General features: G+C 43.9%; 1 protein-coding gene across 2 annotated transcripts in view; it reads left to right on the forward strand.

Moving 5' to 3' along the window:
* The window catches only part of CERT1 (ceramide transporter 1), an 881,084-nt gene that overhangs the window by 581,384 nt on the left and 273,387 nt on the right, over positions 1-26,313 (forward strand). Inside the window, exons 8-11 of one of the 2 annotated variants that reach the window (XM_086960766.1) lie at positions 13,144-13,236; positions 14,175-14,258; positions 15,246-15,338; positions 15,876-15,950. In XM_086960766.1, coding sequence (XP_086816892.1) covers positions 13,144-13,236; positions 14,175-14,258; positions 15,246-15,338; positions 15,876-15,950 — 345 coding nt within the window. The remainder of the gene's footprint in view (positions 1-13,143; positions 13,237-14,174; positions 14,259-15,245; positions 15,339-15,875; positions 15,951-26,313) is intronic. The other variant, XM_086960767.1, reaches the window with a different exon arrangement.

Consider the following 26,313-nt stretch of genomic DNA (forward strand, 5'->3'; position numbering starts at 1 on the left):
ACTTCTCTACATATACCAGCTATGTGACGAACATCTCTGAATGCCCCGCAACTTTCAACTGTACTCTCTTCCACACTCGTGTACCAAACACTGGGCTTATTACAATTATCCCATGTATGAAGTGGTTGGGTGCGGCTCTGTTCAGTTAGAATTTTAGTAGTTTATTAAGAATGTCAAAGCTCTTAACATGGATCTAGGCAGACACGTGTTCTGCATTACCTAATGTAACATTACATATTGTCTCGATTTTGATCCTATGTTGTGCGCTCCACAAGTATTCTCGCCTGTGCACTCGTTTCTACTTAACAACTAGGCGCCCTATGCCAACTTTGAACCAAACTTTTATTAATCAGAGAAAATTGATCAATTTGGGAGGAACTCTCTAATACAGACCTGACTGGGAATGAGATGGAAAAGTTGCTGGTGCTTGCTTTATCCAGGGCTTAAGGCCAGCTTTCAGGGTTGATCCAACCCCCCCTCCCCCCATCCCTCAGGATCTCTCATGCCTCAGCTCCCTTGTTTGAAAGGAGCAAGAAGGGGAGTTATCTGCCGCCTGTGAATTCCTGAATTTCCTGCCCCTCCATCACCATTTGCCCCAGCCCTTCCTTCAGGAGCAGTGCACACACCGAGCAGGAGAACATTTTCAAATCTGAACTCTATACAGATCCCCAACTCACACCTTTGATGACTTGACAGTAATTTTCTGAAAGAACCAGGCACCATGAGTACAAACAAGCATTAAAAATGCAATAGGTGTCGCCTTTCATCAAGTTAAAGCCATTTTCTTTGCTATATAGTACCATTAGCAAAGCAAATGGCTTTAACTTAATCAAAGGCGAGACCTATTGCATTTTCAATGCTTGTTAGGTTAAGCCTAGCGCAGCCCGCAAGCGTTGCTGTAGGAGATGACCTCTTGGATTCACTCTGGACTTCGAGCAAGCTCGGGCGTGTTGTAGTGACATTTCATTGGCCTTTGCGTGTGGCTTTCAAAAATGAAAACCCGCAACTGGCCAAAGGCTGCTTTTTGTCCCACCTTTTCTTAAAATGTTGATGCCTACCGCATCCACCTTGAGGATACGAGCAGTGGCGCGCAGTGTGCCATCTTTTGACTGTTATATTTCAAAGGTTGCGTTTGGTCTGCTTCGCGCAGCTGCGCTTGCGAAAGCCTCTTCTCTATCCCTTCCTTCCCTCCCCAGGTTCCTTTGTGCCTCTTCCAGGAGCTGACTGAGACGGGAGGAGACACACTTGTTTCATCTTCAAGGCTCTCCACACTTTCACTCTCCCTGCGCGAGTTTGATGCAGGTTCCGGCTATTGTGAGATGTTTAGTTTTAAAACCTTAAAAACCATTCAGAAAGGACACATTTCTGCAAGTGTGTTACTCCTTTCTAACAAACATCGTGATATTGTGCAAACTGCTTCTCCCTGTTGCATCTTCCCTTTCTACGCCTTCTCCTCTCGGAGCCTGCTCCTTCTCTCGGCACCATGCCCCCTTCACACTCTGTCCTCCCATCTCTCCCTTTCTTTCGGTCTACGCTGCCTCTTACTTCCCCGTTCTCACCTTTCTGACCCGCTTTCTCCTTTAATTTTAACCAACTTCCCCAGGGTGAATGTTGTCGAAGGAAGGAACGCTGTGCACCAAAAATTAACACCTTATCTAAAACGGTACCATTTAAAGGTCTGCTAAAAATGTAGCAAACAGAAGGCTTGTGATAGCAAAAAACATTGTGACCCAGCTGAATGTCCTACACGTACATTCTTGGAAATCAGTCAGAATGGACACATTCCTGCAAGTGTTAATACTTTCTACGCCCATGGTGGCGCCAGGGTACACTTTCCAGTCTGGCATACACTTGACTTTCACCGGTTTAACACAATGGCGTAATGTAGGCCCCTGCAGTGGGCTTAATTTAAGCCAGTATCTGCCGGTACGCACATGGGCAAATAAAAAAAAAACGGATACTTTGTGGAAAATATATAAAAGTGCATTCTTAAAAAAACACTAAACATCTTGGCTGTTATTTCTAACAAGGCACAACTCTAAGAAGGATGTAATCACGTCCTCGGACGCTTTCTTGCGCTTAAATTAAAATGTTGGTGTGACCTCTCTTAACAGGAAGCAAACCATTGCTGCCACGGTAACAGCAGTCCGACACCGCACTCGTCCCCCCCCTCCCAAAACACGTCTCTGCAGTAAACGTTATCTCTCTTTATTTTCTCCTCACTCGCTTCCTTTTAATGTTCCCCTATCTCCCTCCCATTCACTCCTCTAAAAAATATATGGTGCAAAAAGTGTAAATGTTCTGGGTGCGTTAATGTGCACTAACGTTCATATCCTTAAAAGGCCCATGCCAAAACCATTCAACTATAAGGTGCCTACTATCAAAATAAAGGACACAAAGCATTAAAAGATGTATTTTTTTATTGACAAATTACCAAATGCTCTTTCCAACTGCACTATCCAAAGACACAGGAATAGTCCAGAAAGCAAGCACAATTTACTCTACAGAAGGTCTACAAAGGAGCTGCTGTTTACCAGGCGATTCTCCAACATAGCCTAAACACATTGGCAAAGCCAATCGGTCTGGCAAAACACGTATACGGTCCCAAAGGCGAGACCTATTGGCTATGCCAATGCTTGTTAGAGTATTGTGCTGGAGTGTACATGATTCAACATTGGCTGTACTTTTAAAAGAACGATGAACTAATGGAATGTTTTGGATTGCTAGAAATATGTATTCATTTGCCCTCCAAAGGGCATTATTATTTCAATTAATATGCACAATAAAATTATCAAGTATTGAAATAATTTTGTCGCAACAGATAACACTTCAGTTATCTGACATGTAAGTAACATTTCACTTTTAGTTATTGACACAGGTGGACAGGCACACAGTCCATATTGTAGCCTTAACGTTCCATGTACGCAAGTACCAGCATTTATTAAACAGCTGTTTAATCTCTATAATCCAGCAATTGTTTTGACATCCCAAAGTAGCAGGCTTTCAGCTATATTTAAAGTATTTGTGAAAGGGCAGGTTGAAGATCCTTAGCATTACAGGTGAAATTTGGAATGTCTATCTTGACATCTTATTCTTTAAAACCTAAATCCTTTGAAAGTTGGGCAGTTGGCTCTTGTAACTTTTTATCTTCCGTAGAGAGCAAGTAATGGTACTTGGGTGCTCACTATTGTTTCTAGAGCTCCAGAAATACTCTTTTGATTGGATACATTAAATAAATTAGAGTGACCTCATTACTGAGTGAAGGCATGCACTGGTGATTGTCTGCTGTGCTTTTACGAGAATAAATGTCATTAGTCATCCGTTTCCTCCGATTTTCGATATTACTTTCTTTCTACTTCTGTTGTCTTCAAATACATACTATTTCCAAAAATGTGTTATGAATGGAATTTTTTTATTTAATGACCTACAAATGCCGTTTGAAAGCTCTATCTTAACAAATTTCCTCAGTTTGTGCAGAAACTTCGATGGTAAAGGCACCCCTGGAAGCCGAACCAGGAAGACAAATGATGTAATATTTCATTTTTTTTAACACAATTTTTATTGAGGTTTTTTCAATTCTTGTTGCAGATGAGATACATAGTTGGCAAGAAAAAAACAGTTTGGACCGGTAATCCTGTGATAGAACAATACAACCATTTTGTAAACGGATATACGAGTAGTTATACAGAATAACATCATACGTTACAGTGGATTAGGATATATAAGTAAATAGGATTAGAAGTGTAGATATACAGCCTTATATTATAAAACACGTGTTTATGCAATTAGTTATAAACTACTATATTTTAACTGAAAATATCCCCCTCCCCCCGATTCTCTGGCTTCCTATTTAAACCTTATCAGAACATGAGATTATATTCTCTCGTTTAAAAAACATGTAGTTATTCTAATCATTCACAGCTATGTGCTCCTAGGTATTAAGATATTGTGAGAGATATGGGATTACACGGGTTCAGTGGCTTAGCTAATAGGGATGAGGAGGTGTGGGTGCGACCTGAGTTGTTAGGAGTCGATGGATCCATGGTTTTAAACGCTTCTAACATCTAATCACATTCCATAGAGATGGGAATTTTACGTAGGCCACGAAATTCTTCTAGTCTAATAATCACAATCTCCTTTGTTGCCCCTCCCCCTCCTGATGGCGTTTGCAATAGCGTGGTGAGCGTGGAGATGGAAGTAGACCGAAAGCAGAACTCTGCCTCAAACTCTGCCTGAAAACTCTTGCAGTTTTCACCTACTTATCAGCACGACACAGCTGCGTTACAGTTTCTGCTGTGGATTATCAATCAGACCGCAAAATTGCGGCTGGTCGGTCTTTAAGAGATTTGTGGGCGCTGTGGGATATTGGATGTAGCCGGCTTCCTGGAGCTCATGTTTTTATTTTACTGGACTGTCTACCATCTACTGCTCAAGGCCTGGTCGAGGCCGAGGTGTATCGAAGAGCAGAGGTAATCATCAGCAGCCTTGTGAAAACTTCTGTTCTTCCATTGTTGAGTGGGGGCTGTTTTTTTTTCCCCCCATTTGGTGTCTCGTCAGGTCTCCTGGTTTTTCCACTAGCCGTGCTGGAGCAGGGAATTCTGTGGAATTTTGTGAAGCTAAATAGTTTGGTAATCCTCGTTTAAAAGTTGAAGTTCGAAGGAAGCGCTGTGGACCGTTTTTCGGCAAGAAAAGGGAGGTGAGGTGAGACCTATTTGGGTCCAGTGCAGTGGGTGCAGCTGGAAAAGACACATTAGTGGATTGGCTGAAAGAACACAACATAAAAAATATACAAATAATACAAGAAGCATTACAAGAGCCCTGGGCTTCTGCAGCGGGGGCCGCGTTTGAACTGGACCACACGCCCCAGGAACCAGCTGGGCTCGGAGCGGAGTTGCAGCCCCTCCCTTCACGCCACCAGGAGGATTTAATCAAGCAGTTACTCCCGCCCGTCATCGCCAGGAAGAGACAGGACAGGGCAGTGCAGGGCCCCCCCTCTAACATCTGGACCACGGGATATAAGGACCTAAGGTACTGTTTTTCCATCAGGCTGGGCCTCGAGGGCCACGTATCCGAGCATCTAAGTGTTTATTTCTGAAGTCCGCTGTTGTGGAGACTATCGTTGCTAAATCTGAAAGAGAACTGCCCTGTATCTTACCCAAGTCATTTTTACAATGGGAAACAGAAAGTCAATGTAGGGTGGGGGTTTGACTTTAGTAACCAAGAAAGGGAAAAGGGCTAAAAAAGTACGCCACGTGGCTAGCGATTGTTTCCTCACTAGAATTGAATCTATTGTCAATGAATGTGAAGAGGTCTTGGGAGTGAATAAAATTAATAACACAGTTGATGCTATAGACACCCTAGCTGAGGCCCTAGCCCTGACCCAGAAACGAGTGATCCCTTCAATTTTTAACAAGAAGTCAGCCCAAAAGCTTTCCATCTGTGAAATTCATAGCCCGCTAGTTGAGGCTACAGAGGCAATTTCGATAGCTGAAACCCCAAATACGATCGCGGATTCCATGATCCAAGGAGCTCTACAAGACTGTGAAATTGATATACATCTTCCCTGCTCAAATAGGTTTGCAGTATTAGAACAAATTAACGAGGGTATTTTAGCAGACCCAGTGAGCAAACGTACGACCATAGAGCCTTTGTCTAATGTAACATCCTGCTCTAATTGTGGTCCTACAAACAAGGGGTTATTACAGAAAGTTGGACATCTGGAAAGAGAATTGGCATCCTTGAGAGCGATGGTTAAGGAGCTAACTCTTAGAGTTGACCTCCCCCCTGTTACACCTGTTTCGCTCCCACCATCTATCCCAACAAATATAGCAACTAGGGCACCGACACGGAGCACCTTGGGGGACGGGGCTAGGTCACCTGTAGTGATAGGCAATCGAGCCCCGGGCCCTTCGGGTATGCCTATTCCATCCGGCACTAATAGATCTTATGCCGAGACCGTCACAGATCGGGAAGCCATAGGTAAATCCTTGGGCCAACCCTCTAGTAAAGCAGGCTACCGATGCTTTTCTTCATCAATTGATGGCCAGAGTAGTCCGGCTAGACTGAGTATGCAAGGGAGTAGCATCTCCTCAGGGAACATCCTTCCAACAGTTTATATGACCAAGGTCCCTAAGCACACCAATACTCAAGGCTACGAAAGCAGTGAATCTCTTCATAACAAAGCGATTCACTGGCTACGCCATGTAAGGGCCTGTAGGTCAATTATACGGGAAGACATCATAAGGGTGTAGAGGATTTTTTCAGCCAACTCTCAGACTGACTGCATTGAGTTGGAGCTAACTAATGCAGCAATTGCGGAGAACTTACTGGCCCTAGAGTTCCGCACTTCACACTTCTGCTATTCAAATCAGACGCTTTCAGCTCTGGTCATCGGTCAGGATGGGGAGAAGGTCTGGACTCAACACAGTGGATTGACCAGACGAGGCCCAGCAACCGAACTCTTCAATTGATCCATTGGGAGGGAAAAGTGGAGGGACTGACTTATGTCGAAACAACTCAGCGTTAGAAAGATCCAATGCTGACTGGGCTGGGTGTGTTGAAGACAGGACCGCAGGAACAAATACAAGGGTGATCCACTTCCTCTCCTGGAATATAGCAGGCCTCTAGAAAAAATTGCCCCTCCCGGAGTGTAATGAATTCATTGGCAAGTATGACATCTGACTGTTTCAGTAGACTTGGAGTATGGTCCCCTTGCATAAATCAGGGTTCACTACCTATTTTATCCCAGCCGTAAGTTCAGGAAAAGGCCGTCCATCTGGGGGTCTCCACATATGGGTCAACATCTCATTGAACCGGTCCATTACCATGCACAATCTACCCTCTAAGGATATTCTACATCTGACGATTAGAGGGCCACCCAATGGTACTAATGTGGAGATATTTAATGCGTATGCGAGAGGTTCACCGGGGGCCCAATCTTCAGCAACCCGAACAGCTCTAGAGTCTGAATTATCCTGTACTCCCCCCCCCCCCCCCCCCCCCCCCTCGCTAATATCATTGTGGCAGGGGATTTTAACTGCACATATGAACCACTGAGTGGGGAGGATTTCTTGGGCATCAGTGAGGAAGACACGAAATGGGCTATACCCATTCTGAGTATAGCGCCAATTAGGAAGTGGACACAAAGGGCGATACAAATCAATGCTCTAAGCCTAGAACATAATTTAAGAGCAGTAAATGGCAGGACTCGTTCTGATCCGAGTGGGGCCAACACATATAATAGGATCAGCTGTCCGTCACTTATAGATTACATTTTGTTGGATACCCGTCTATGGGGCGACCTTCTGGACATGGAAGTAAAACATACCCTGGATAGCGACCATAACCCTTTAAGCATGCAAATTAAAAACAAGTGGGCACCCGCTCACGCCAAGTCAATCAAGGCCCCGATAATGTCAACAAAAGAGGTTGTTCCTTCGAACTGTAATCAACGCCTTAAATGGCACAAGGTTTTACATCAGGTAGACAAATTGCTTAGCATAAAGGATTTTATAGACCAGAAGATTGTAGAGCTCGAACCAATCATTGATGTCAATGAGAAATCATATGATTTTCCATTCTCTAAGTTCTACCAGAACACAATAGATAGGCTGGGAAGTTTCTTTATTATTAAGGAGAGCAGGGTGATGAAATGATGTCCACCTAGATCTACTAACCTTTGGCATACGGCCACATGCAGAGAAAAGAGGCAGGCAATATGTCTAGCCCTACGGAAAAAAGATTCCCTATCAATAAGAGCAGCCAGAAAAGAGTAATCAAGGGCCATAGAGCTAGCAAAGCGTGACTGGGAAGAATCACACTGGCAGGAGCTCAAATCTGCCTCGCAATTAAAAGACCCAACCTTATTTTGGGAGCTAATTAACAAAGCAACCCGGAGGGGAGCTGACCCGATCCCAAACCACATTGCAGGGCATCAGTGGCATGACCACTTTCTTAACCTGTATTGTGGCGATGTAGGCACCCCGTCCCCGCATAGTGAGTCGCCCCCATTTACACCTGAGGGCCCTACACCAGCTGAACCCTTTGTGATCAATGAGGTATCCATGGCCATAGCGAGTATAGCTCCGGGGGACGGCGGCGGGTCCCAATGGCCTCCCTGGAGACCTACTCCTGTATGACCCAAAGCCGTGGGCACATTTCATCTTGCTCTTGATGAACCTTATTGCTAGAGGCCACGCCGTACCTGACTCTTGGAAGGGAGCTGAGGTGGTAACAATATATAAAAAGGGTAATAGAGAGGACTCTGCCAACTACAGGCCGATTAGTTTAATCGATGTAATACAGAAGGTGGTTGGCAGGGTCCTCCTCATGAGGATGAGGTCTTGGATGGAAGATGGGAATATCCTCTCACATTTCCAGGCAGGCTTCAGACATAAGGTGGGCACGATGGATCAGATGTTTAGATTTTTCATGATCCATTGGAAAACTGTGGTCATTGGGAAAGGCAGTTTATATTTGGCCTTCATTGACCTGAAGACCGCCTTCGACTTGGTACCACGTGCCAAGCTCTGGCAGGTGCTGTGCGACTTGGGCATTCCCGCTCCGACCCTCGATTTCATCAAACGCCTCCATGAGGGAAATTATGCCAGAATCAGGTGGGGGAGTCGGGGACAGTTGACGGAGAGGGTGGCGGTGAACAGGGGGGTACGCCAGGGTTGTTTGTTGGCCCCGACTCTGTTCTCTCTCTTTGTTAATGGGGTGGTAGACCATTTGAGAGAAGACCCAGGCGATGCCCCAACCCTGGCCGGAGAGAAAACACCCACCCTCCTTTTCGCTGACGACACCCTCCTGATATCCAAAAGCCCAAGAGGCTTGCAAAAACTGCTAGATAGGTTCAGCCTGTTATGCGATACAAGGGGATTATCTATTAACACCACCAAGACCAAGCTGATGACCCTATCCCCGTCAAAACGATTCAGGAATGTTATCACCCTAAATGGTAATCTATTAGATATAGTTGAGTCGTTTGACTATTTATGAATTCGGGTCAATAATTTGATGAACTGGAACTCCCATATGGCCAAAATGCTTCTCAACCACAAGCGGGTGTCAGGGGCAATCCTAAGAGATCAACAATCCTCTGTCAGCAGACCAGTAGCCCCGGCCCTTGTGGTTTGTGAGGGAAAAGCATTACCCTCGGCATTATATGGGTCTGAATTATGGGGATTCGAGAACACCATTGACCTAGTAAGATCAGAGAACAAGTTCTTTAGAGGTCTGGTTTCTCTCCCATCTTCCACTCCATTGAAGCCACTTCAGCAGGATCTGGGAAAACGTTCCAATAAAGATATTGTTCAGCGCCGCCCTTTATAATTTTGGGTGCGTCTAAGAAATTCCCTCTGAATTGGCCAATTATGCTGCTGCCCTTAACTAACTCATCAAATTGGATACATGCAATAAGATTAAGTGGATATGCAAGCTTAGACAGCTCCTATCAGACATAGGGTTGGGGGAAACTTGGGTTAGCCAGACTCCGCCACCTAAGCAAGTAATCAAGAAAGCATATTGGGAGTGGGTGTAGGCGGAGGAGACGCTCTGTTCTAATTGGGGTATTCTTACTGAGCAGTTTCTAGAACATAAGCCTGTCCGAAAGCTCGAACCCTTTCTCGACTTCATTCAAATTCCTAGAGACAGGACACTCTATTTGAAGTTGAGGTTTAGAACCCTTCCGCTCAAAGAACTAACAGCAGGATGGAAGCAGTGCATCTGCTTCTTGCCCTGGCTGTGCAGCCCCTACTGAGTCCCTTGCCCACTTTTTTTTGCCTGTACAGCCTATAGGGTAGCAAGAAGAAAATGGCTTAAACCCATTTCCAAAAAGTTAGGCTTTAGGAATCACAGGATGGCGCTACGCATTTTAAAATCTGACACTACCTCCCTTGTCATGGTCTGCGGGCTAGCCAAGTACTTGGGCAGTGCTTGGTTAACCTGCACCAATCTGCTAACGAAAAAGAAGAGCAAGGTGACTGCTGGCCCATTTTGAACTGTAGTTTTTATTGGCTGTATATTAACTGGTTAATTGACTTTTATTGTACATATTTTTTATGATAATTTTTATACGATTTTATACATTGGTTGTATGTAAAAAAATGTTTTAAATTTATGATTCGAGAATGTATGCTTTTATGATAAATTTTTATTGAATAAAGTACATACAACAACTATATAAGAGTAGTTATACAGAATACCATCATGCGTTACAGTGGAATAGGATATATAAGTAAATAGGATTAGAAGTGTAGATATACAGCCTTATATTATAAAACTCGTGTTTATGCAATTAGTTATAAATTACTATATTTTAACTGGAAATACCCCCGTCCCCCCGATTTTCTGGCTTCCTATTTAAACCTGATCAGAACATAAGATTATATTCTCTCGTTTAAAAAACATGTAGTTCTAATCCTTCACAGGTATGTGCTCCTAGGTATTAAGATATTGTGAGAGATATGGTATTACACAGGTTCAGTGGATTAGCTAATAGGGATGAGGAGGTGTGGGTGCGACCTGAGCTGTTAGAGGAGTCGATGGATCTATGGCTTTAAACGCTTCCAGCATCTGAGCCCATTCCATAGAGATGGGAATTTTATGTAGGTCACGAAATTCTTCTAGTCTAATAATCACAATCTCTGCAGTGCCCCAACGGGTCATTTCTGCATGCCAAAAAAGTGGTGTAGGAGGAGAAGCAGATTTCCAGGTCTTGGTGATGGCACGTTTCTCTCTTAGAATAGCCATGTCAGCGAGTCTGTACTGGACCTTCTGCCCTTTTGGACACTTGTGTAGTTTTAATAGACAACTTTCTGCTGTTGCCCAGACATCCGTGCCAGTGGTCTCCCGCACCCCATATTTTATTATGTGCCAGAAAACTCGTAACCGCGAGTACTCCCACAACATATGGAGTAAATCAGCGTCTGCCTCCTGACATCTAGGACAAGAGAGTTGTTCTTCCGGGTACATGCTATCAAGGCGATGAGGCATAATATATGCCCTATGTAGAAAAATGGACTGAATATATTAAAATTCTGCGTTTCGGGATACTTTCTTAGAGAATTCCAATACGCTAGCCCACTCTTTATCGGTCAGGTCCCTGCCCAGTTCTACAGACCATTTCGTTCAGAGTGGGCTTTGTGGTACTCCCAAATGTGCCCTAATGCCCCTTTATAACCAACGGGTAAGGTGACGTCCCTCTCCCATTTGCATGGATTAGCTCGTGGGTAGGAGGTTCAGTCCCTTCAGGAGACCAGCGGTGTTTAATGAAATGAGAGATAGTGACATGGAGGAGAAACAGTGTTGGAGGGACCCCCTGAGTATGAGTAAAATTATTGTGATTTGCCAGTGTTCCTTCAATGAACAGTGTCCCAATCGTCGTCACACCTTCTCGCATCCATGGGGATACAACACGGTTAGAAATTTGTTCAGTTGCTCTAGGTATCCCAAGCAAGGAGATTTTGGTAGAGTATGGGGAGATACTTTTGGTGTATTGGAGTGTCCACCTCCGATACGATAGTGCTGTTTTAAGCAGAGGGGGGTACTGTGGGCGGAATCTTAGCCTGTGGGAGTAATAATGTATGAAAAGTACCCTGGCTAAGGAGCTGTGGTGTATAACCTATTTCATGTATATGTCGTCCTGCTAGCCAGTACGATAGCCATTGTAGCTGACTGGCCATACAGAATGCCCGAAAACCTGGAGCGCCAAGACCTCCCTCCTCAGGTCACAATTGCAAATGATGTAATATTTCATAACGAAGGATTATTGAAATACCTTGACCATCAAAGCTGTGGACTGCATTATTAATCAAGTCTAGGTGATAAATGTGACTGGTGAACCCTATGGGATCATTGTGATGACGGATGGACTTCAGTCCGTCTGCCATCGTATTGTATTTGGGACCGCCTGCCTACAAGGCGGCGGTTCCACAGGGCAAATTATGATGCTACCACCGCCGTGGTGGTCGCATTGCCCATATTTTGTATTGCGGTGGGTGCTGTGCTCTACAGCACCCGCTGCAAGACAAAACAGACACCTCACACATCTCTGTACTACATGGCAGGCACAATGCGGTGCCTACTACATCTTATAGGAATAGGTGCCTATGCCTATGTGCCTGGCCCAGGGATTAGGGGGCCTGCTACGGGTCCCAAATCTGTTTGTGCCTGTCGTTTTGCGGCAGGTTGACCACTGCAGAACGACTCGAAGAAAGGGGAATTGTAATCCCTACAGCTGTGCCTGATGAGCACCTCCGCCATTCTGGGACTACTGTTAGGTTCGACAGGCAGTCTGATACAGACCGCCTTTTAGGACCGTGGAAGTCTGAGTTTACAACCGCCACCCATCCAGAAGCCATTATAATATGGCGGGCAGAGATCCCTTTTCTGATGGTGGGGAGACCGCCACCAACGGCCTGTCAGTGGCGGTATCCACGCCATCGTAATCAGGCCATACTTTACTAGAGCACACTACTCCCCAGTCCACTGCAGGAGAGAGATTGTGCACCAGATGGGGGCAATCCTTTTCAGCATCCTAGCATCTTTAGTAAAAATTACAAGTTTAAACTTTCAAGGAGCCCACTGGACGATTGTACATGGTCCCCTCTGTACTCATTCTCGTCATACAGAAGAGTGATAATTTGAGTGATCGGCGACACTTACATTAATGCTAAGTGGTTTGATCTAATCAAATTCTGCCTAGTCATTAACACTCTGGTCTAATTCTTCCTCTTGGATGAAATTTCATATCGCTTAAGGAAAAGTTTTAGTAATTTTTACTCTCAATGACTGCTTACTAACTTCCGCAGTACGTCGATCATGTACTTCAGACATGGAGTCCATTTTTTAAAAAAATACTCTGTGCATAAAGGTGATGTGTCCTCTAGCCTAAATTTGGATTTTTCAAAGAATCTTCTGCTTTTTCATTTCAGATAAGTCTGTTTTTTTATATTACAGTGTGTATTGGAGTTGACGTTTTTGTCAGTCCTAAAATCACCTCTGTGTTTGAAAACAGTGGGACAGGTGTCTATTTTCATTTGCTACTTATATCTGGATCTGCGTCTGTATGGCCCTCAAAATGAATGAGCATATTACAACCCTAACGGCCTGCTCTCATCCGACTGCCTGTGTTTATTGCAGGAAGTAGAAAAGAGGCGAAGAATAGAGGAAGCCTACAAAGGAGCTTTGTCTGAGCTGAAGAAGAAGGCACACTTTGGAGGGCCAGACTATGAGGTTTGTTCTGATGGTTTTTACACTTTTTCTTATCATTCAAATTGCTGGCTTATAAGAACGTTGTTGTGAATCCAGTAAAGGAATGGTTCAATATCAAGCTATATTTTTCACCTACTTTTGCTGGTCCAATTGATTTTTACCAGTGTGCTCTGGGTAGTGCGGTTTTTCAATACTTTGCTCATTTATAATTCTAATTTGAGCAGAGGGCACTGCACAGTAATCAAGAAGGGTTTATTCTGTCAAGATGTATTTGTTTATGCAAGATTGACATATTGCACTTTGTGATCATAGTGTGGATTAGTTTGATAGACCAAAGAGTATGAATATTTAGATTAATATCTCTGACACCATTTGATAAATATTTGCACCATACACTTGATCTGCACCACAGTGTAGAGGAAAATGATCACATCGATTTGTCAGAAAGTCTTAATACCACTTTTAATCTAAAACAGTGATGTTACAGTTTCATTAATATGCTCTTGAATGCACGCATTCTTTTCCCTTCAGTCGTCAAGCAATTTGGGCTCACATACTTCATTGGTGGTGCTGGTCATTGAGTGATGCTCAGTTGAACAATATTTGTTGGTGCCAGTGAAAAATATTTGTTGGTGCCCAATCAATCAATGGCCTAATTTGAAAACAAAAGCTAAATGTTCAGACTCTTTTGGTGAACCCTAAACTTTGCAGGGTGGTTTTCTCTTAAAGATAATGCATCAATGTATTTTGCTTTGCTTTTTTTATTTTGAATAATACCAGTCATTTTATTTAGTTTTGGAACCTAAAGGGCGGTTGAATCTCCATCTAGTTTCAAAGTGTTAATCGAAAGCATGTGAAGTAAAGTCACTTCAGCTGTTAATTGTTAAACATTGATGTGCAGTGACTCCTGAAGTTAATGTTTCTTAATAGTACTTGCTTTCGTTTACTTTCTGCCACAGGAAGGACCAAATAGTCTGATTAATGAGGAAGAGTTTTTTGATGCAGTTGAAGCCGCTCTGGACCGACAAGATAAAATAGAACAAGTATTATGCTTTTTTTATTTTTTGTTTATTTTGCTTAACTTATCCCTTAACAAATTCATTAGGTGCAAGTAGTGGGTATGATAAAGCCTGCACAACTAGAATTAAAATCACAAGTCACACAACCATAAGACATCACGTTGACATATGTTGCATAATCCTAAATTAAATAATGCTGGATTCGGGAAAAATTGAGTTCGTGAACATTGCTTCACCTGGAGTTTAAATTTCAATTCCTTGCTATGTTAGAGTTGCTGCTAGAGCCTCCCGTTAATGTATTTTACTCGTATGCATGTGTATGACTGTGTCTGCTAATAGTCAACCTACACATTTGCTGAACCCACTTAGGGTTGATTAGTCTTGATAAACTTTGGAGACCACATTTGTCATGAGGACTCATGTAAAATAATCCACAAAACCCTGCAACCGACCCCCAGATCTTCCAAGTAAACACATCCAGTCATCGTATCCCTGGTATGACCTGACTGGTCATACTAGATCACTTTCCACCCTTCGTCACCAAAACGTTTATATTTCTTTAGTATATATTAAAACCATTGCTCTCTGTAGACTGTTCGTCTTAGGGGCATACTTTGTGCTTACACATTCAAAACTTAATGCTGCATCTTGCGTTGCCTGTATAGTTAAGTGTTTATACCCTCAAAAGAAAGTGGTGCTTTTATGCACCGATAAAACCGAAGAATTATTTGTTCAGATGCATGCCACCTCTTTGCTTTTGTTGCACGGTGGGATTTGTCATTAAAAACCATAATCTCTCATGACAAATGTAGGCTGCATTTAATTTATGTGAAAAAAGTAATTGTTTAATTCCTCACTTTAACTTGTGAGCCACATACCTGATGAATCTGAATTTGTGACATTCGACTTTTGGGGAATACACATTTGGGCAGTTTAATATACTGAGCAAAGACATATGGGAGAGGTAATTGGTGAAACATAAATAATGTTTTTTTATTTTTATTTTCAAAGTCTCATTGTGAAAAGGGCCGACTACATTTATCAACATCTCCAACTTCCAATGATGTGTATTCAGTTGTCGGAACTCACAGATTTTTCCAAAAGGTAAGCAAAACACTAAACGGAATAGTCACAGATTTCTGTTAGCACAGCAGCTGAATGTCGCACCAATGCGTAACATACGTACCATACATTGATTTAAAAGTAGTTGATAATAACATTACAGGGTGGAGGCAGCTAGTAAATCCATTCCACTGCTTGTGTTCTCTTCAAGTCATTTGTATTTGAAGACCTAAAGCTTTGTGAGTGTCGCAAACATATGTTTTGTCAAGATTTGGGACAGAAGCTTCTTCAATCCCTGCATTAAAACGTTAATGTAATCCCTGAACTACATGCCTAGGACTGACAAATTGTAGCTCCGTAAGATATTCTTGAAATATGAATGACACATTGGCTCATATTTGTAACCAAGAGTAGTGTGAATATTTTCAACAGATAAATTGCATGTTATGATTTTCACTTAATATGTCAATTTTGTTTTCCTGTTTTTCATCAGATATTCCAGCAAAGTTGTGAACTGAATGTCTTGTTTCAGTGCTTTAGTCTCATTGCACAGTTTTTTTCTTTCTGTCCCTGTGGTAGCCCTTTAGTCGCACTTCCTGTATGTCTTCCATTGATTTAGTCAGTGCCTCTGGTGACCACAGATTCGGCTTGCAGGTATTGTATGTGCACATGAAATTAGCTGCATCTCTCCCTTTGCTTTATCTAATCTTCTTTTGTAAAACACTAGTTTTTGGCTGTGATTCTCTTCCTTCCTCATCTCAATACTACCAAATAAAAAAAACTAAAATATTTCAGGCCCTGCAAGTGCTTTGCATGTAGGTAACATTGTTTTTTTGTATAATGTATTATTATTTAACCTTTTCCTTAATAGATCCCGATTCTTCTAAATTAACTAAGTCTTCGCTTACAAGTTCCTCTGATTATCAGGTACTGGCAGTACTCTTGCCGGGTGTATGAGTCACACTGACTGCATTAGCTTGATATGTTTATTGCATAATTGGAGGCATAATATGGATCCATATCTTTATTTAGTAGTTGGTAAAATATATCGGTCTGAGATGCCTCTTGCAGAACAGTCTGTACTGGTGGCCCTGCTTCTGTATAAAAGCTTCCATGTATCCCAGTCTGACACAACAGGCTGCTGTTAATTTTATAGCCTTTGGTAAGTAGTCAACGTAGGTTATGTACTGATTAACATTTGTGTTCATATTCAGGTTACAGGTAATTTAAAGAAAGATGCACCTAGAGCATCATCACCTGGCCAGCTTCCTTCTGTCTGCTCAAATTAGTGATACCACCACATTTTAAATAACCATTCCACATGTCCTGTCAAGGAGCAATCAGAAATGAACATCTACAGGTGTTGGACAAAGATACCACTTACTGCCTTCTATTCAGCTCAACAAGACTTCCCTTTGAACTATATGGCATAGATATCAAGAGCACACCATGAGTTATTTAACCACTGAACCCATCTGGCAAGAACTGTTTCAGAGACATGTACTGAACACACTGGAAACGCAATGGACATTATACATCGTAAAGTACTCTAGTAGATTTCTGTTCACATTGAAGGCAACATGAAGTGCTTGTACAATATGCAACATTTCTCAAAGAACCCTAACAATTACCAAAGGCCCACATACAGCACTTTCCATGTTGAAATTTGCTAGTGGTTTTGACACTTTAGAATAGGCTTGGATTTGTCGAGGGAATTACTGCTAAAAAGTAACTTTTTGGAATATCAACCGGGAAGTCTATCTTTTGCAAGGTACTGTAGGCAGTAATCCAAAGGTAGGAGGAAATAGAATAGAAACGTTTTGGTTTGCAGATGATACAATTTTTGCGATATGCACATTTTCAGGTCTGCAAAATTTGTAACATACGTTTTTAGATTTCTGAAATGGGTTTGCTTGCAGTACTGAAAAAAACAAAATATGTGCTTTTAGACCCTAGAAGCAGGTAAATGTTTCTGTAAAGTTGGAAAAAGGATTTTAGAATATTTGTAGAATTTTTGACTACCTGGGAATAAGATTGAGGGGCCGATTACGATGTCGTTCAGAAACTCTTCTGACCGAATCGGTTTCGGAATAGTTTCCAACCAAATCTGGTTCTGCAAGTCCGACTGACGGATTACAATGCTTCCCAACATTGTTCGGTCAGACTCACATTGACTTCAATGGGAGCCTGTGTTCCGAACGAGAACACAGGATCCCATTGAAAAAATAGGTGGTTGGGGAAACCCTTGTAGTCTATGGCGGGCACCCCATGGTGCCTTCCACACTGTGCATGGTTTAACAGGGGGGTCCTATGGGTACCCCCACGGGCACCAACCAGAGACCTCATGGTGAAGGGGGGTCTTCCTCTGGGCCCCAAAGTCCGTTTCTGCCAGCCGGTTTGTATCTGGCAGACCAAATCGGAACGGCTGTCCGAATCGGTCATCGTAATCGTTCGCTCGGAAACCATGTCCATAGAGCTGCACGATTCGACTCCGAAAGACTTGGGCTGTCTGAATTTCCTTTTGGAACCGATTCGTACAGCCAGAACGGTTTCTGTGCATCATAATCGGTCGGTTGGAAATGTGTACGATTCTGCCAGTAACATAGGTTCCAAATTGGATACTGAGATTCCGAAACCCATTCGGAGCCTTTCCAAACAACATTGTAAACGGCCCCCAAGATGTCAAGCGAAAGGGTCAAGCAGATACGTAAAATCAACGTGATTCTGTTCACAAATTGCAGTTACCACTGTTCGTTTAGGAGATTGAGCGAACGCGCAGTGTCATCAACACTTAAGATGATGCAAGGTTCTGGAACAATCTATACAGGGCAGAGAGTTGAGGTTTTCCTAATACATTTGCTTTGACAAGATTTTAGAATCTGTTGGGGGAAAAAACAGAATCCGTAAACTGTCCATGCTTACTTAAGCTGAGAGATGTTGCTACCCTTACTGGTTTGATACCTGTGATATATTGGGTCAGATTTTATACCACCCCAGAATTACATTCTTACATGAATGCTTTGAGGGACATGCTACATCAACAGGGAGCTAACACCTAGAGCATCATCACCTGGTCAGCTTCCTTCTGTTTGCTCAAATTAGTGATACCACCACATTTGTACTATCCATTCCACATGTCCTGTCAAGGAACAATCCGAAATTAACATCTACAGGTGTTGGGCAAAGATACCACTCACTGCCTTCTATTCAGCTCAACAAGACTTCCCTTTGAACTATATGGCATAGACTATATTGGCTGGTGTAAACACATCAGTAAACACATTGGGGTCATGGGCACAGATGATCTGTGAGGTTTCCGGAAGTCGTTGGCCCTTGGTCTTCAAATGTTGTGAGATTTGCCTACAGCAATTGGATACATGGCCTATGGAGGGTCAGACTTAGTTAAGGCGGAACCAGTAATTTTTGACTATCAAAAGTGTGCCGAAGTTTGAATACTACCTAAATTACATTGATAAATAGACAGTGACTTCTTGTGGTCAGCCAATACGCTAAGTCTGATGCTTGGATACTGTTAAATCTGGGTCTCATTTTCTGTTTTTGTGTGAGTATGCAATACAAAGGGCAAAATAGTTATTTATTTTGACAAGATTTGGTTTTGGGGAGAGGCAGGCAATCGGGTTAAATTCTTATGAAGATGTAAATCTGACACTGTTTCCCTGATTATCTTCGCCATTTCATATTTTTGATTGCTGCAAGAAGGATCCATTGCATCGCAACCAAATAGGTTTTTTAATAGCAATGAAATTCTTGACTTATTTACAAAAGCACTTAAGATTGTATGTCTTAGTGCTATTTATTGTATCATTTATTTATGGTTGGTGGAACGTTTTGTGCAAAATAAAGGTTGTTTTTGAGCTTTTGTTGCCTATAACTAGAACCAAACGGCTTCACAGTGACCAACTTTGCCCACAAAGGTTTCTTTAAAAAGTGCCTTTATCTAAAATGGTCTGTTGAGGATCATCAAACCTGAGGAAGACCATTCCATAAGGTGATCTTCTGAAATGGAAACAACAACAAATCTCGTATCTATTAAATCTAGGGGCTTGTTAGAACTTCATTGAAGGGACGAAGTTTAATCTTTAAAGACTAAATTTAGAGCCTCAAATGGTACCACTGTGTCCACGAACTGTTATGCAGGAAAGACTTAAGGAATCACTGTTGGGTAATCTTAAACAGGCATAGAAGTTCCCTTTGCCGAATGTGAAGAATAGAGCATTTCAGCCAAATTTCTGCAGGTAATGAGGAAGGCTAAAATGAATGCTGCTGTTGTAATATATGCCAAAACATTACAAAAGCTATGATGGTTTCAACTTTATTGCAGTAAGTTATCAGTTGAAGTTTGAAACCCCATAACCCATTTCTGCTCCCTGTTTTTTTTTCCCATAACATGTTTCCGGGGGCCAGCACTAAGCAGTTTGTATTTTGCCGTTATTCTCCTATGATAAAGGGCTGATAGGCAGCTGGTATACTTTTTATATGTTTGGCTGTTGCCACTCTAGTTGTAGAAACGAATACCAAATGATACAGTATTTTAATATGGATGTTGAAAAAGCGGAGACGATGTGGGTGCCAGAGCTGCTTCACTTCACATTACATTTGACTAAAGATGGATTCAAAATAGGGATTTGCTGCCACCTGTTCTGTTTGTTAGAGGCTACCCTGTCTACTGAAGTGCATGTCATCGGACTCCAGTCTCCTACAAATTAAACAACTGTAATCCAGTGTGTCAAACATTATAGACAGATGTAAGGGCGCCAAAGTTACAATTCTTCATACTATTTTTCTCTCATGAGGTAGTCTTTAAAGAACTGACTCTCAAATAACATTTTACCACCACCATCAGAAAAGAGCACACAACCACAGCCTGACTGTAGAACGAAGACATACAATGTAAACATGCTTGTGGCAGGTACAAGCACAGCAACTATCAACGTGTGTGCTCCAATCCCATTCTTGTGGCCAATGTAAACTTAATCTTTGGTAAGCAGATAAAGGAGGACAGATACAAACCGGTTCGCTTTTGTTTCCTATAACCTGTATTTAAATAATAATGTGCCACCTAGAGAAGCATTATCTTCCTACTCCTCCTTCCACTTTTAATGTGGACCCTTAACCTACAGTGACACTAAAACGTTCCCCATTATAACTTCCAATTTGGCGTGAGCTAGAAGTCCGCACAGATTCACACCCACACATAGGACTGGGAGCCAGTTGCCACCTGGGTAGAGTGCAAAGGAAAATTGAATAAAACAACTGTGGGGGGCCATTTTCAGGAATCCCAGTGCAATCGAGGGTTACTGGGCCTAGATTGCAACAATCTGAGCCTTTTTTTTTTTTTTAGCATTGGTGTCCTGGGAACGTAAATTTACTGGTTATCCCAAAACTAAGTACACCTCCTTTAGCACATGATCAAAGGGGTGAGCAAAGTCTAGCAGACCATGGCTTTCTTAAGATGTTGGGTTAGAGACTCAGAACTCAAACTATTCAGTAGAGGTGAATAAATCTGTGTCTAGCCAGACCTTTGTCTTTGTAAAAGAATTAGTACTTTACTACTTACACACAATGCAGTACTGTACTTATGTGTGTTTATGTATGTGTGTATAATATTACAGAGTAATAGTTATTCTGTATTTTTGTGAAACTCATATAGATAGTGGGGAGACTGGTTTGGCTGCTCACGTGGACCAACCCCCAATGGTACCTTTATTGCAAAAAGTCTAGCATAGTCTCTGAAATTTCTCTTTGGTTCGTTCACAGTCAATGGCTTACAAGGGGAAGTTTCACTGATATAGGCCAGTGCTTGTGAATACTCTCCCGAAATATGGTTTCCCCGTGCTACTGCAATATGATCCCTCTGACCAGGCGTACTATTTGTGTGTTTTTAATTTTGAGATAAGTGATACATCCCCACTGTTTCTCCACCTCACGTTTTTAGGTTGAACCCTCCCAGACAGCGCAGCTGTCTTGTTTGGTAAAGACTTGATGTGGGTATTCTGAAAGATTCTCTGCAAATGCTTTTTGCCCATTGCTTACTATTGGTTCTGTAGTTTGAAACTCGCAGCTTCTTGGTTTCTATTTACATGCTGAATTTGCTTAGGACTGTCCAGCTCAAGTTCGTCCCTCCCATGGAGCATCCCTTGTTTACTGTATCCTTTCTGTAAACAGGCCTTTAAATCTTGTTCTTATCTTGACACTTTTGTTGTGCATTCGGGGACAAAGGACAAACATCAGGCTCTGTATTCTGAGGGAGCTTGGTGTTTACTTTTCTCTGTCTCTGACTTCAAAGTGAGAGAATTTGTGGCAATCCTGCTGGGTACCTATGTGAGAGGGGAAGCATACAACAAAAATAAATTGTGCCTATATTTCAGAGTATATCTGAATTTGGAAAGTACTAATAAAGCACATTTTATTGTATTTCTGAACTGTGGTGGAAACAAATGTTTGAATATGGTCGAACACTTCAATCACTAGGTGAAGACATTTCCACACATTGTTTGTGTACAGTAAAACTGTATGTCTGTGCAAATAGCATAGCAAGATGGTCGCCTGGTAGGAGCTCTGCCTCAAAGCTCCCGGGTTGGGGGATCACCAAATTGGTATTTATCCCAGAAAACTCCTGCCATCCACCACTCGCTGCAGCATGCCACTGGGGTGCGGCAAGCTGCATTCACGAAGAAACAAGGATCTGGATTCTGGACTTACTGGCGCCGAGGAGCTGCGGGAGAAGATTTCCACACTCGGACGTCGACCATCTTGGCCCACTCTTGAGGAGACACCGCTGCGCCCTGTTGGGAAGTGGGTCCTCGATTTACTTTGCCAGGGGGTCGCCCAGCTAGTCTTAAGTCGGGCTCGGGGTGCCCAGGTGAGGAGCCGACCCCACATGTTGCAACTCTCCCCGCTGGAGTTGATACCGACGCTGGGCCCGCTTTGCCACTGATGTTGAGCCCTCCTTTTCGACCGCAACTGATGTTAGAGTTCAGGCCGGTGCTGCTGAGGCCATTTTCTCCTGTGCTCGTCTTTCCACCTGTTTTGGCACACCTCTGATGCCGGTGCTGAGCCTCATCCCTGCCCGCTTTCGGAGCCGGCCCTCCGCCCACAGGTGAAGCAGAGCTGAAGCTGGCTGTCTGCTGCCAGTGGTTGAGCCCGCCCCCGCCTGCCTTTTTTATATGTTCTCACGGCGCCCTGATGAAGAACCGGCTCGCCTGCTTCTGTGACAGCAGCTGACTGACTGCCTCTTCTTACTATCGGTGAGCGCAGCTGATGCCGAATGCTAGCAAGCGATGAGCGCCTCACCATATTCTTTAATTTTCTCGGGTGGACTTAACCACTTGTGAAACGGACGGCCATCTAATCTAAGCCGGCCATCTAAACTGTTTTTGTACTGATGCATTCATAGTGAGTCTGCTGGCATAATTGAAGATATCCTAAATTGCCATATACATAGCGAGTGAAAGGGGACTGATCCTCACCCACATAGTAAATGAAAGAGGACTGCTCCGTTGATTCCACAGAAACAGAAAGGGGACTAAACCAGAACCCTCCCACAACAACAGAAAGAGGACTAAGCCAGACACCGCCTACAACAGAAAGAGGACTTAGCCAGACACCACCTACAACAACAGAAAGAGGACTAAGCCAGAAGCCCCTACAACAACAGAAAGAGGACTAAGCTGAAAGCCCATACAACAAGGGAAAGAGGACTTTGCCAGAAGCCCCTACAACAACGGAAAGAGGACTTTTACAGTGGTCATCTGGACATCATGGACTTTTGTTCCACAGCTTCTTCTACAGCTTTTTCAACTTACTGCTCTGGATACCCACTTGCACTATTCTTAGCTAGTGAAAGTGTATCGACCTCACCTGCCCTTGCACTTTGTTTTTCGCTACTCATCTAAGGCAGGCTATCCTGTCGCGGTAGCACTTTCCGTAGGCAAACCTTGATTGTAGGGCAGACCTGCGGATTCATCTCGCCACGCAAACCGACCACTGGGGCTGCAACATTTTCACTCTCCCCAGCATGGCTGAGCCCTGCTTGACCTCCACGGGAGCCAAATATTACACTGTTATCTACCCTCCAAATCTCTCCAAATCTGCCTCCAAAACCCTTAAACACTCCATCCTGAAAAGCCATTTGGAGACGCTGATATCTGACCATCGGCTCTGCGGAAACCAGGGCACCAACAACCTCATCTTCCATTCCAGGAAACTGTCTCGCTGGCGTAATGCCTTCTCGAGCTTCCTCTAAGTACAAGAAACTAGGAACATCCCTCACGGAAAGAAATTCACAATCACTCCGTCTGCAAATCTGCATGCAGACCTTACCATCACCTTATTCAATAGAGGCACTATCCCGATTCAAGGGCCTCCCAAAAACCTCATCAAATTTGCGGACCTCTTAACCCTCCTTAAAAAACATGTTCTCAACCCAACTCAGTTCACGCTCCCGCCGCTCCTCCTCGTGCCCACTCCGCTAAGTATACCTGGCCCCTCACCAACCACTCCTGCCAGTGACCTCGTCATTGTGCGACCCGGCCCTGTCACCCTATCACCCATGCATGCCATCCACTGCGCGCCCTTACCACAGAACCTAGACCTCCTAGGGATCCCTGCTCGTTGAACTCCGAAATGCCCCCTAGGGCCCAACTCACGTCAACTCAGCCCCGCCATCACGATTCCAGCACATGCCACCAGAAGCGTCCCAAAACTCTTACCCCATGCTACCGGCCTACTGTAACACCCGCTAGGGTTCACAACACTGGTATGAAAATGGCCCAGAACTCTGATCTAGCTAGCCCCTCTCATAGGGATGCGGATCGACCTAGCCTTTCTCACTCCATCCCAACAGCTCGCCTCCTACCAGTCCTCAGCCCATCTGAACTCACTGCTAGGCTACCTGCACATACCATCGGAACTGCTCCCTGGCAACTGGACCCCGCCTACCAGAACATACCGCTCTTGGAGATATTGATATTCTCCACCGCAGATCCTCCGAGTTAACACTGAGCATCCAGAAATCGATTCTGGACCTAAAGCTCCTCCTTCACATCACTGAACTCTCCTTCTTTAATCTATGGCTCGCAGAATGCGACCTACATCCCCCTCACAATGCCCCTCCTCCACCCTCTACTACTATCCCTGAGACACTTGCGCCCTCGTAAGCAACCCTGCCACCTCTCTGAGGACGAAATTCTTGCTCTCCTCCACACCTGAAAACCCACCCCTGGCTCGTTTAATCCCTCAGAACTCACGGAGGAAGAAGAAACTGGCCTCCGTAGTAACGACTAGGCCCGACAACCCCATGCCCCTTAGACCTGAGGGGAGAACACCCTATCTGCACGGTTGCAACCAACCCTAACAGATCTGCAACCCTCCGCATCAGAGGGGTGGTCAATAGCAACCTAGCTAAAGGTCCCATCTCTGCTTCTGCCTTCGACACCCACTCCTCGGCCTCCCTAGCCTGCCTCCTAATAAACTGCCGGTCAGCTGTAAAGCATGCATCTGGTGTCGTCGATCTCATCCTGAGTCATAAATCGGACCTAGCGATCTTGACTGAATATTGGCTTAAGGATTCCTCATCGCCCTACCTCGACCTCTTAGTGCTGCCCAACTATAACATCGTAAGGATGGACCTCAAAGAAAAAAGGGGGTGGCATTGTCTGTTTTTGCCGCTCCAACCTCTTTGTTACGGAACTGCCGGTGGCCCCCACAGACTCCTGCGAATACCTCGCACTCGCCATCTCCAACAGCACCTGTCAGCTGTCCAAACTTCACATCTTTTACCACCCCCCCCCCACACCCCTCCGGCAAAAACACCACCTTTACTGACCTCCTCATGGAAATCATCACGGCCAAGGTGTCCCAAAACTCTAACAACATTTTCCTTGGCGATTTTAACTTGCATTGGAATGATCCTAAGGACCCTCGGGTCAATTGCATCAGAGACTTCTTGGCCGATAAGCCTTTCCCCAAGCCCAAAACCCCCTCCCACACACAGTGCACATTGGTCACGAACCTTGCAGACCATTACTCCTCCACCAGATCTGACATTCTCGATGACCTGGCACCTCTAAAATTAAAAAGAACCCAAATCAAGGACAGAAATCCCTGGTTCAGCAGATCCCTCAACAAGGATAGGAGATCCTTTCGACAGACGGAAAAAATCTGGAAGCAACTCCCATCTGCAGCACATCTAAAACTTCTTAGACAGGCCAGAAATGCCTACAATAAGAAAATCCTTAACACTAAAAAATAATTTTTCAGGACTGAACTGGAGAACGCCAAAAATCGACCTCGCAAGCTGTTCGACTTGGTCAAACACCAATCCAACAAACTAGCGAAAACCGCCAAAGATCAAGCGAGGAATTCTCTTCCTTCTGTGACAAAATCTCTGCCCTAGGAAATGAACTTACATCCGCAACCCACCTCCAAAATCAAAATCAGCCAGCTCCACCTCTTCTCTCTGCGTTGTCCTCCCAAACCTCACCCAAAAACCTAGAGCACTGGTCCAACTTTAAAATCTATGACGATCACTCTATCTCGAGAATTCTTGCCTCCTTAAAACCGAACAATCACTTTATTGATCCTCTCCCCTCTAACTGTCTAGCTGCTGCCTTTCGGGCTATCATCCCTCCCTGGACCGCAATAATCAACGCCTCCCTCCTACAGGGCTCAATTCCTGATTCGCTCAAGACTGGCCAAGTTGTCCCCATCCTAAAAAAAAACATGCTGGACCCTGCCTCCGCTGAGAAATATAGACCCATATCAAACATCCCACTCCTTGCCGAAGTTCTGGAAAAATGTGTGCAACAGCAGCTAAGTCTACACATCAACAACTTTCACCTGCTAGATGACTTCCAATCAGGTTTCAGACCTGGGCACAGCACGGAAACCACCCTCCTCCACATTGTGGATGACGCCCTCCAAGCTCTAGACCTAGGCAAAACCTGTCTCCTAATCCTTCCAGACCTTTCCTCCGCCTTTGATACGGAGAACTACG

The sequence above is a fragment of the Lissotriton vulgaris genome, chromosome 3_1 (assembly GCF_964263255.1).
Source record: "Lissotriton vulgaris chromosome 3_1, aLisVul1.2, whole genome shotgun sequence".
NCBI classification, from domain to species: domain Eukaryota; kingdom Metazoa; phylum Chordata; class Amphibia; order Caudata; family Salamandridae; genus Lissotriton; species Lissotriton vulgaris.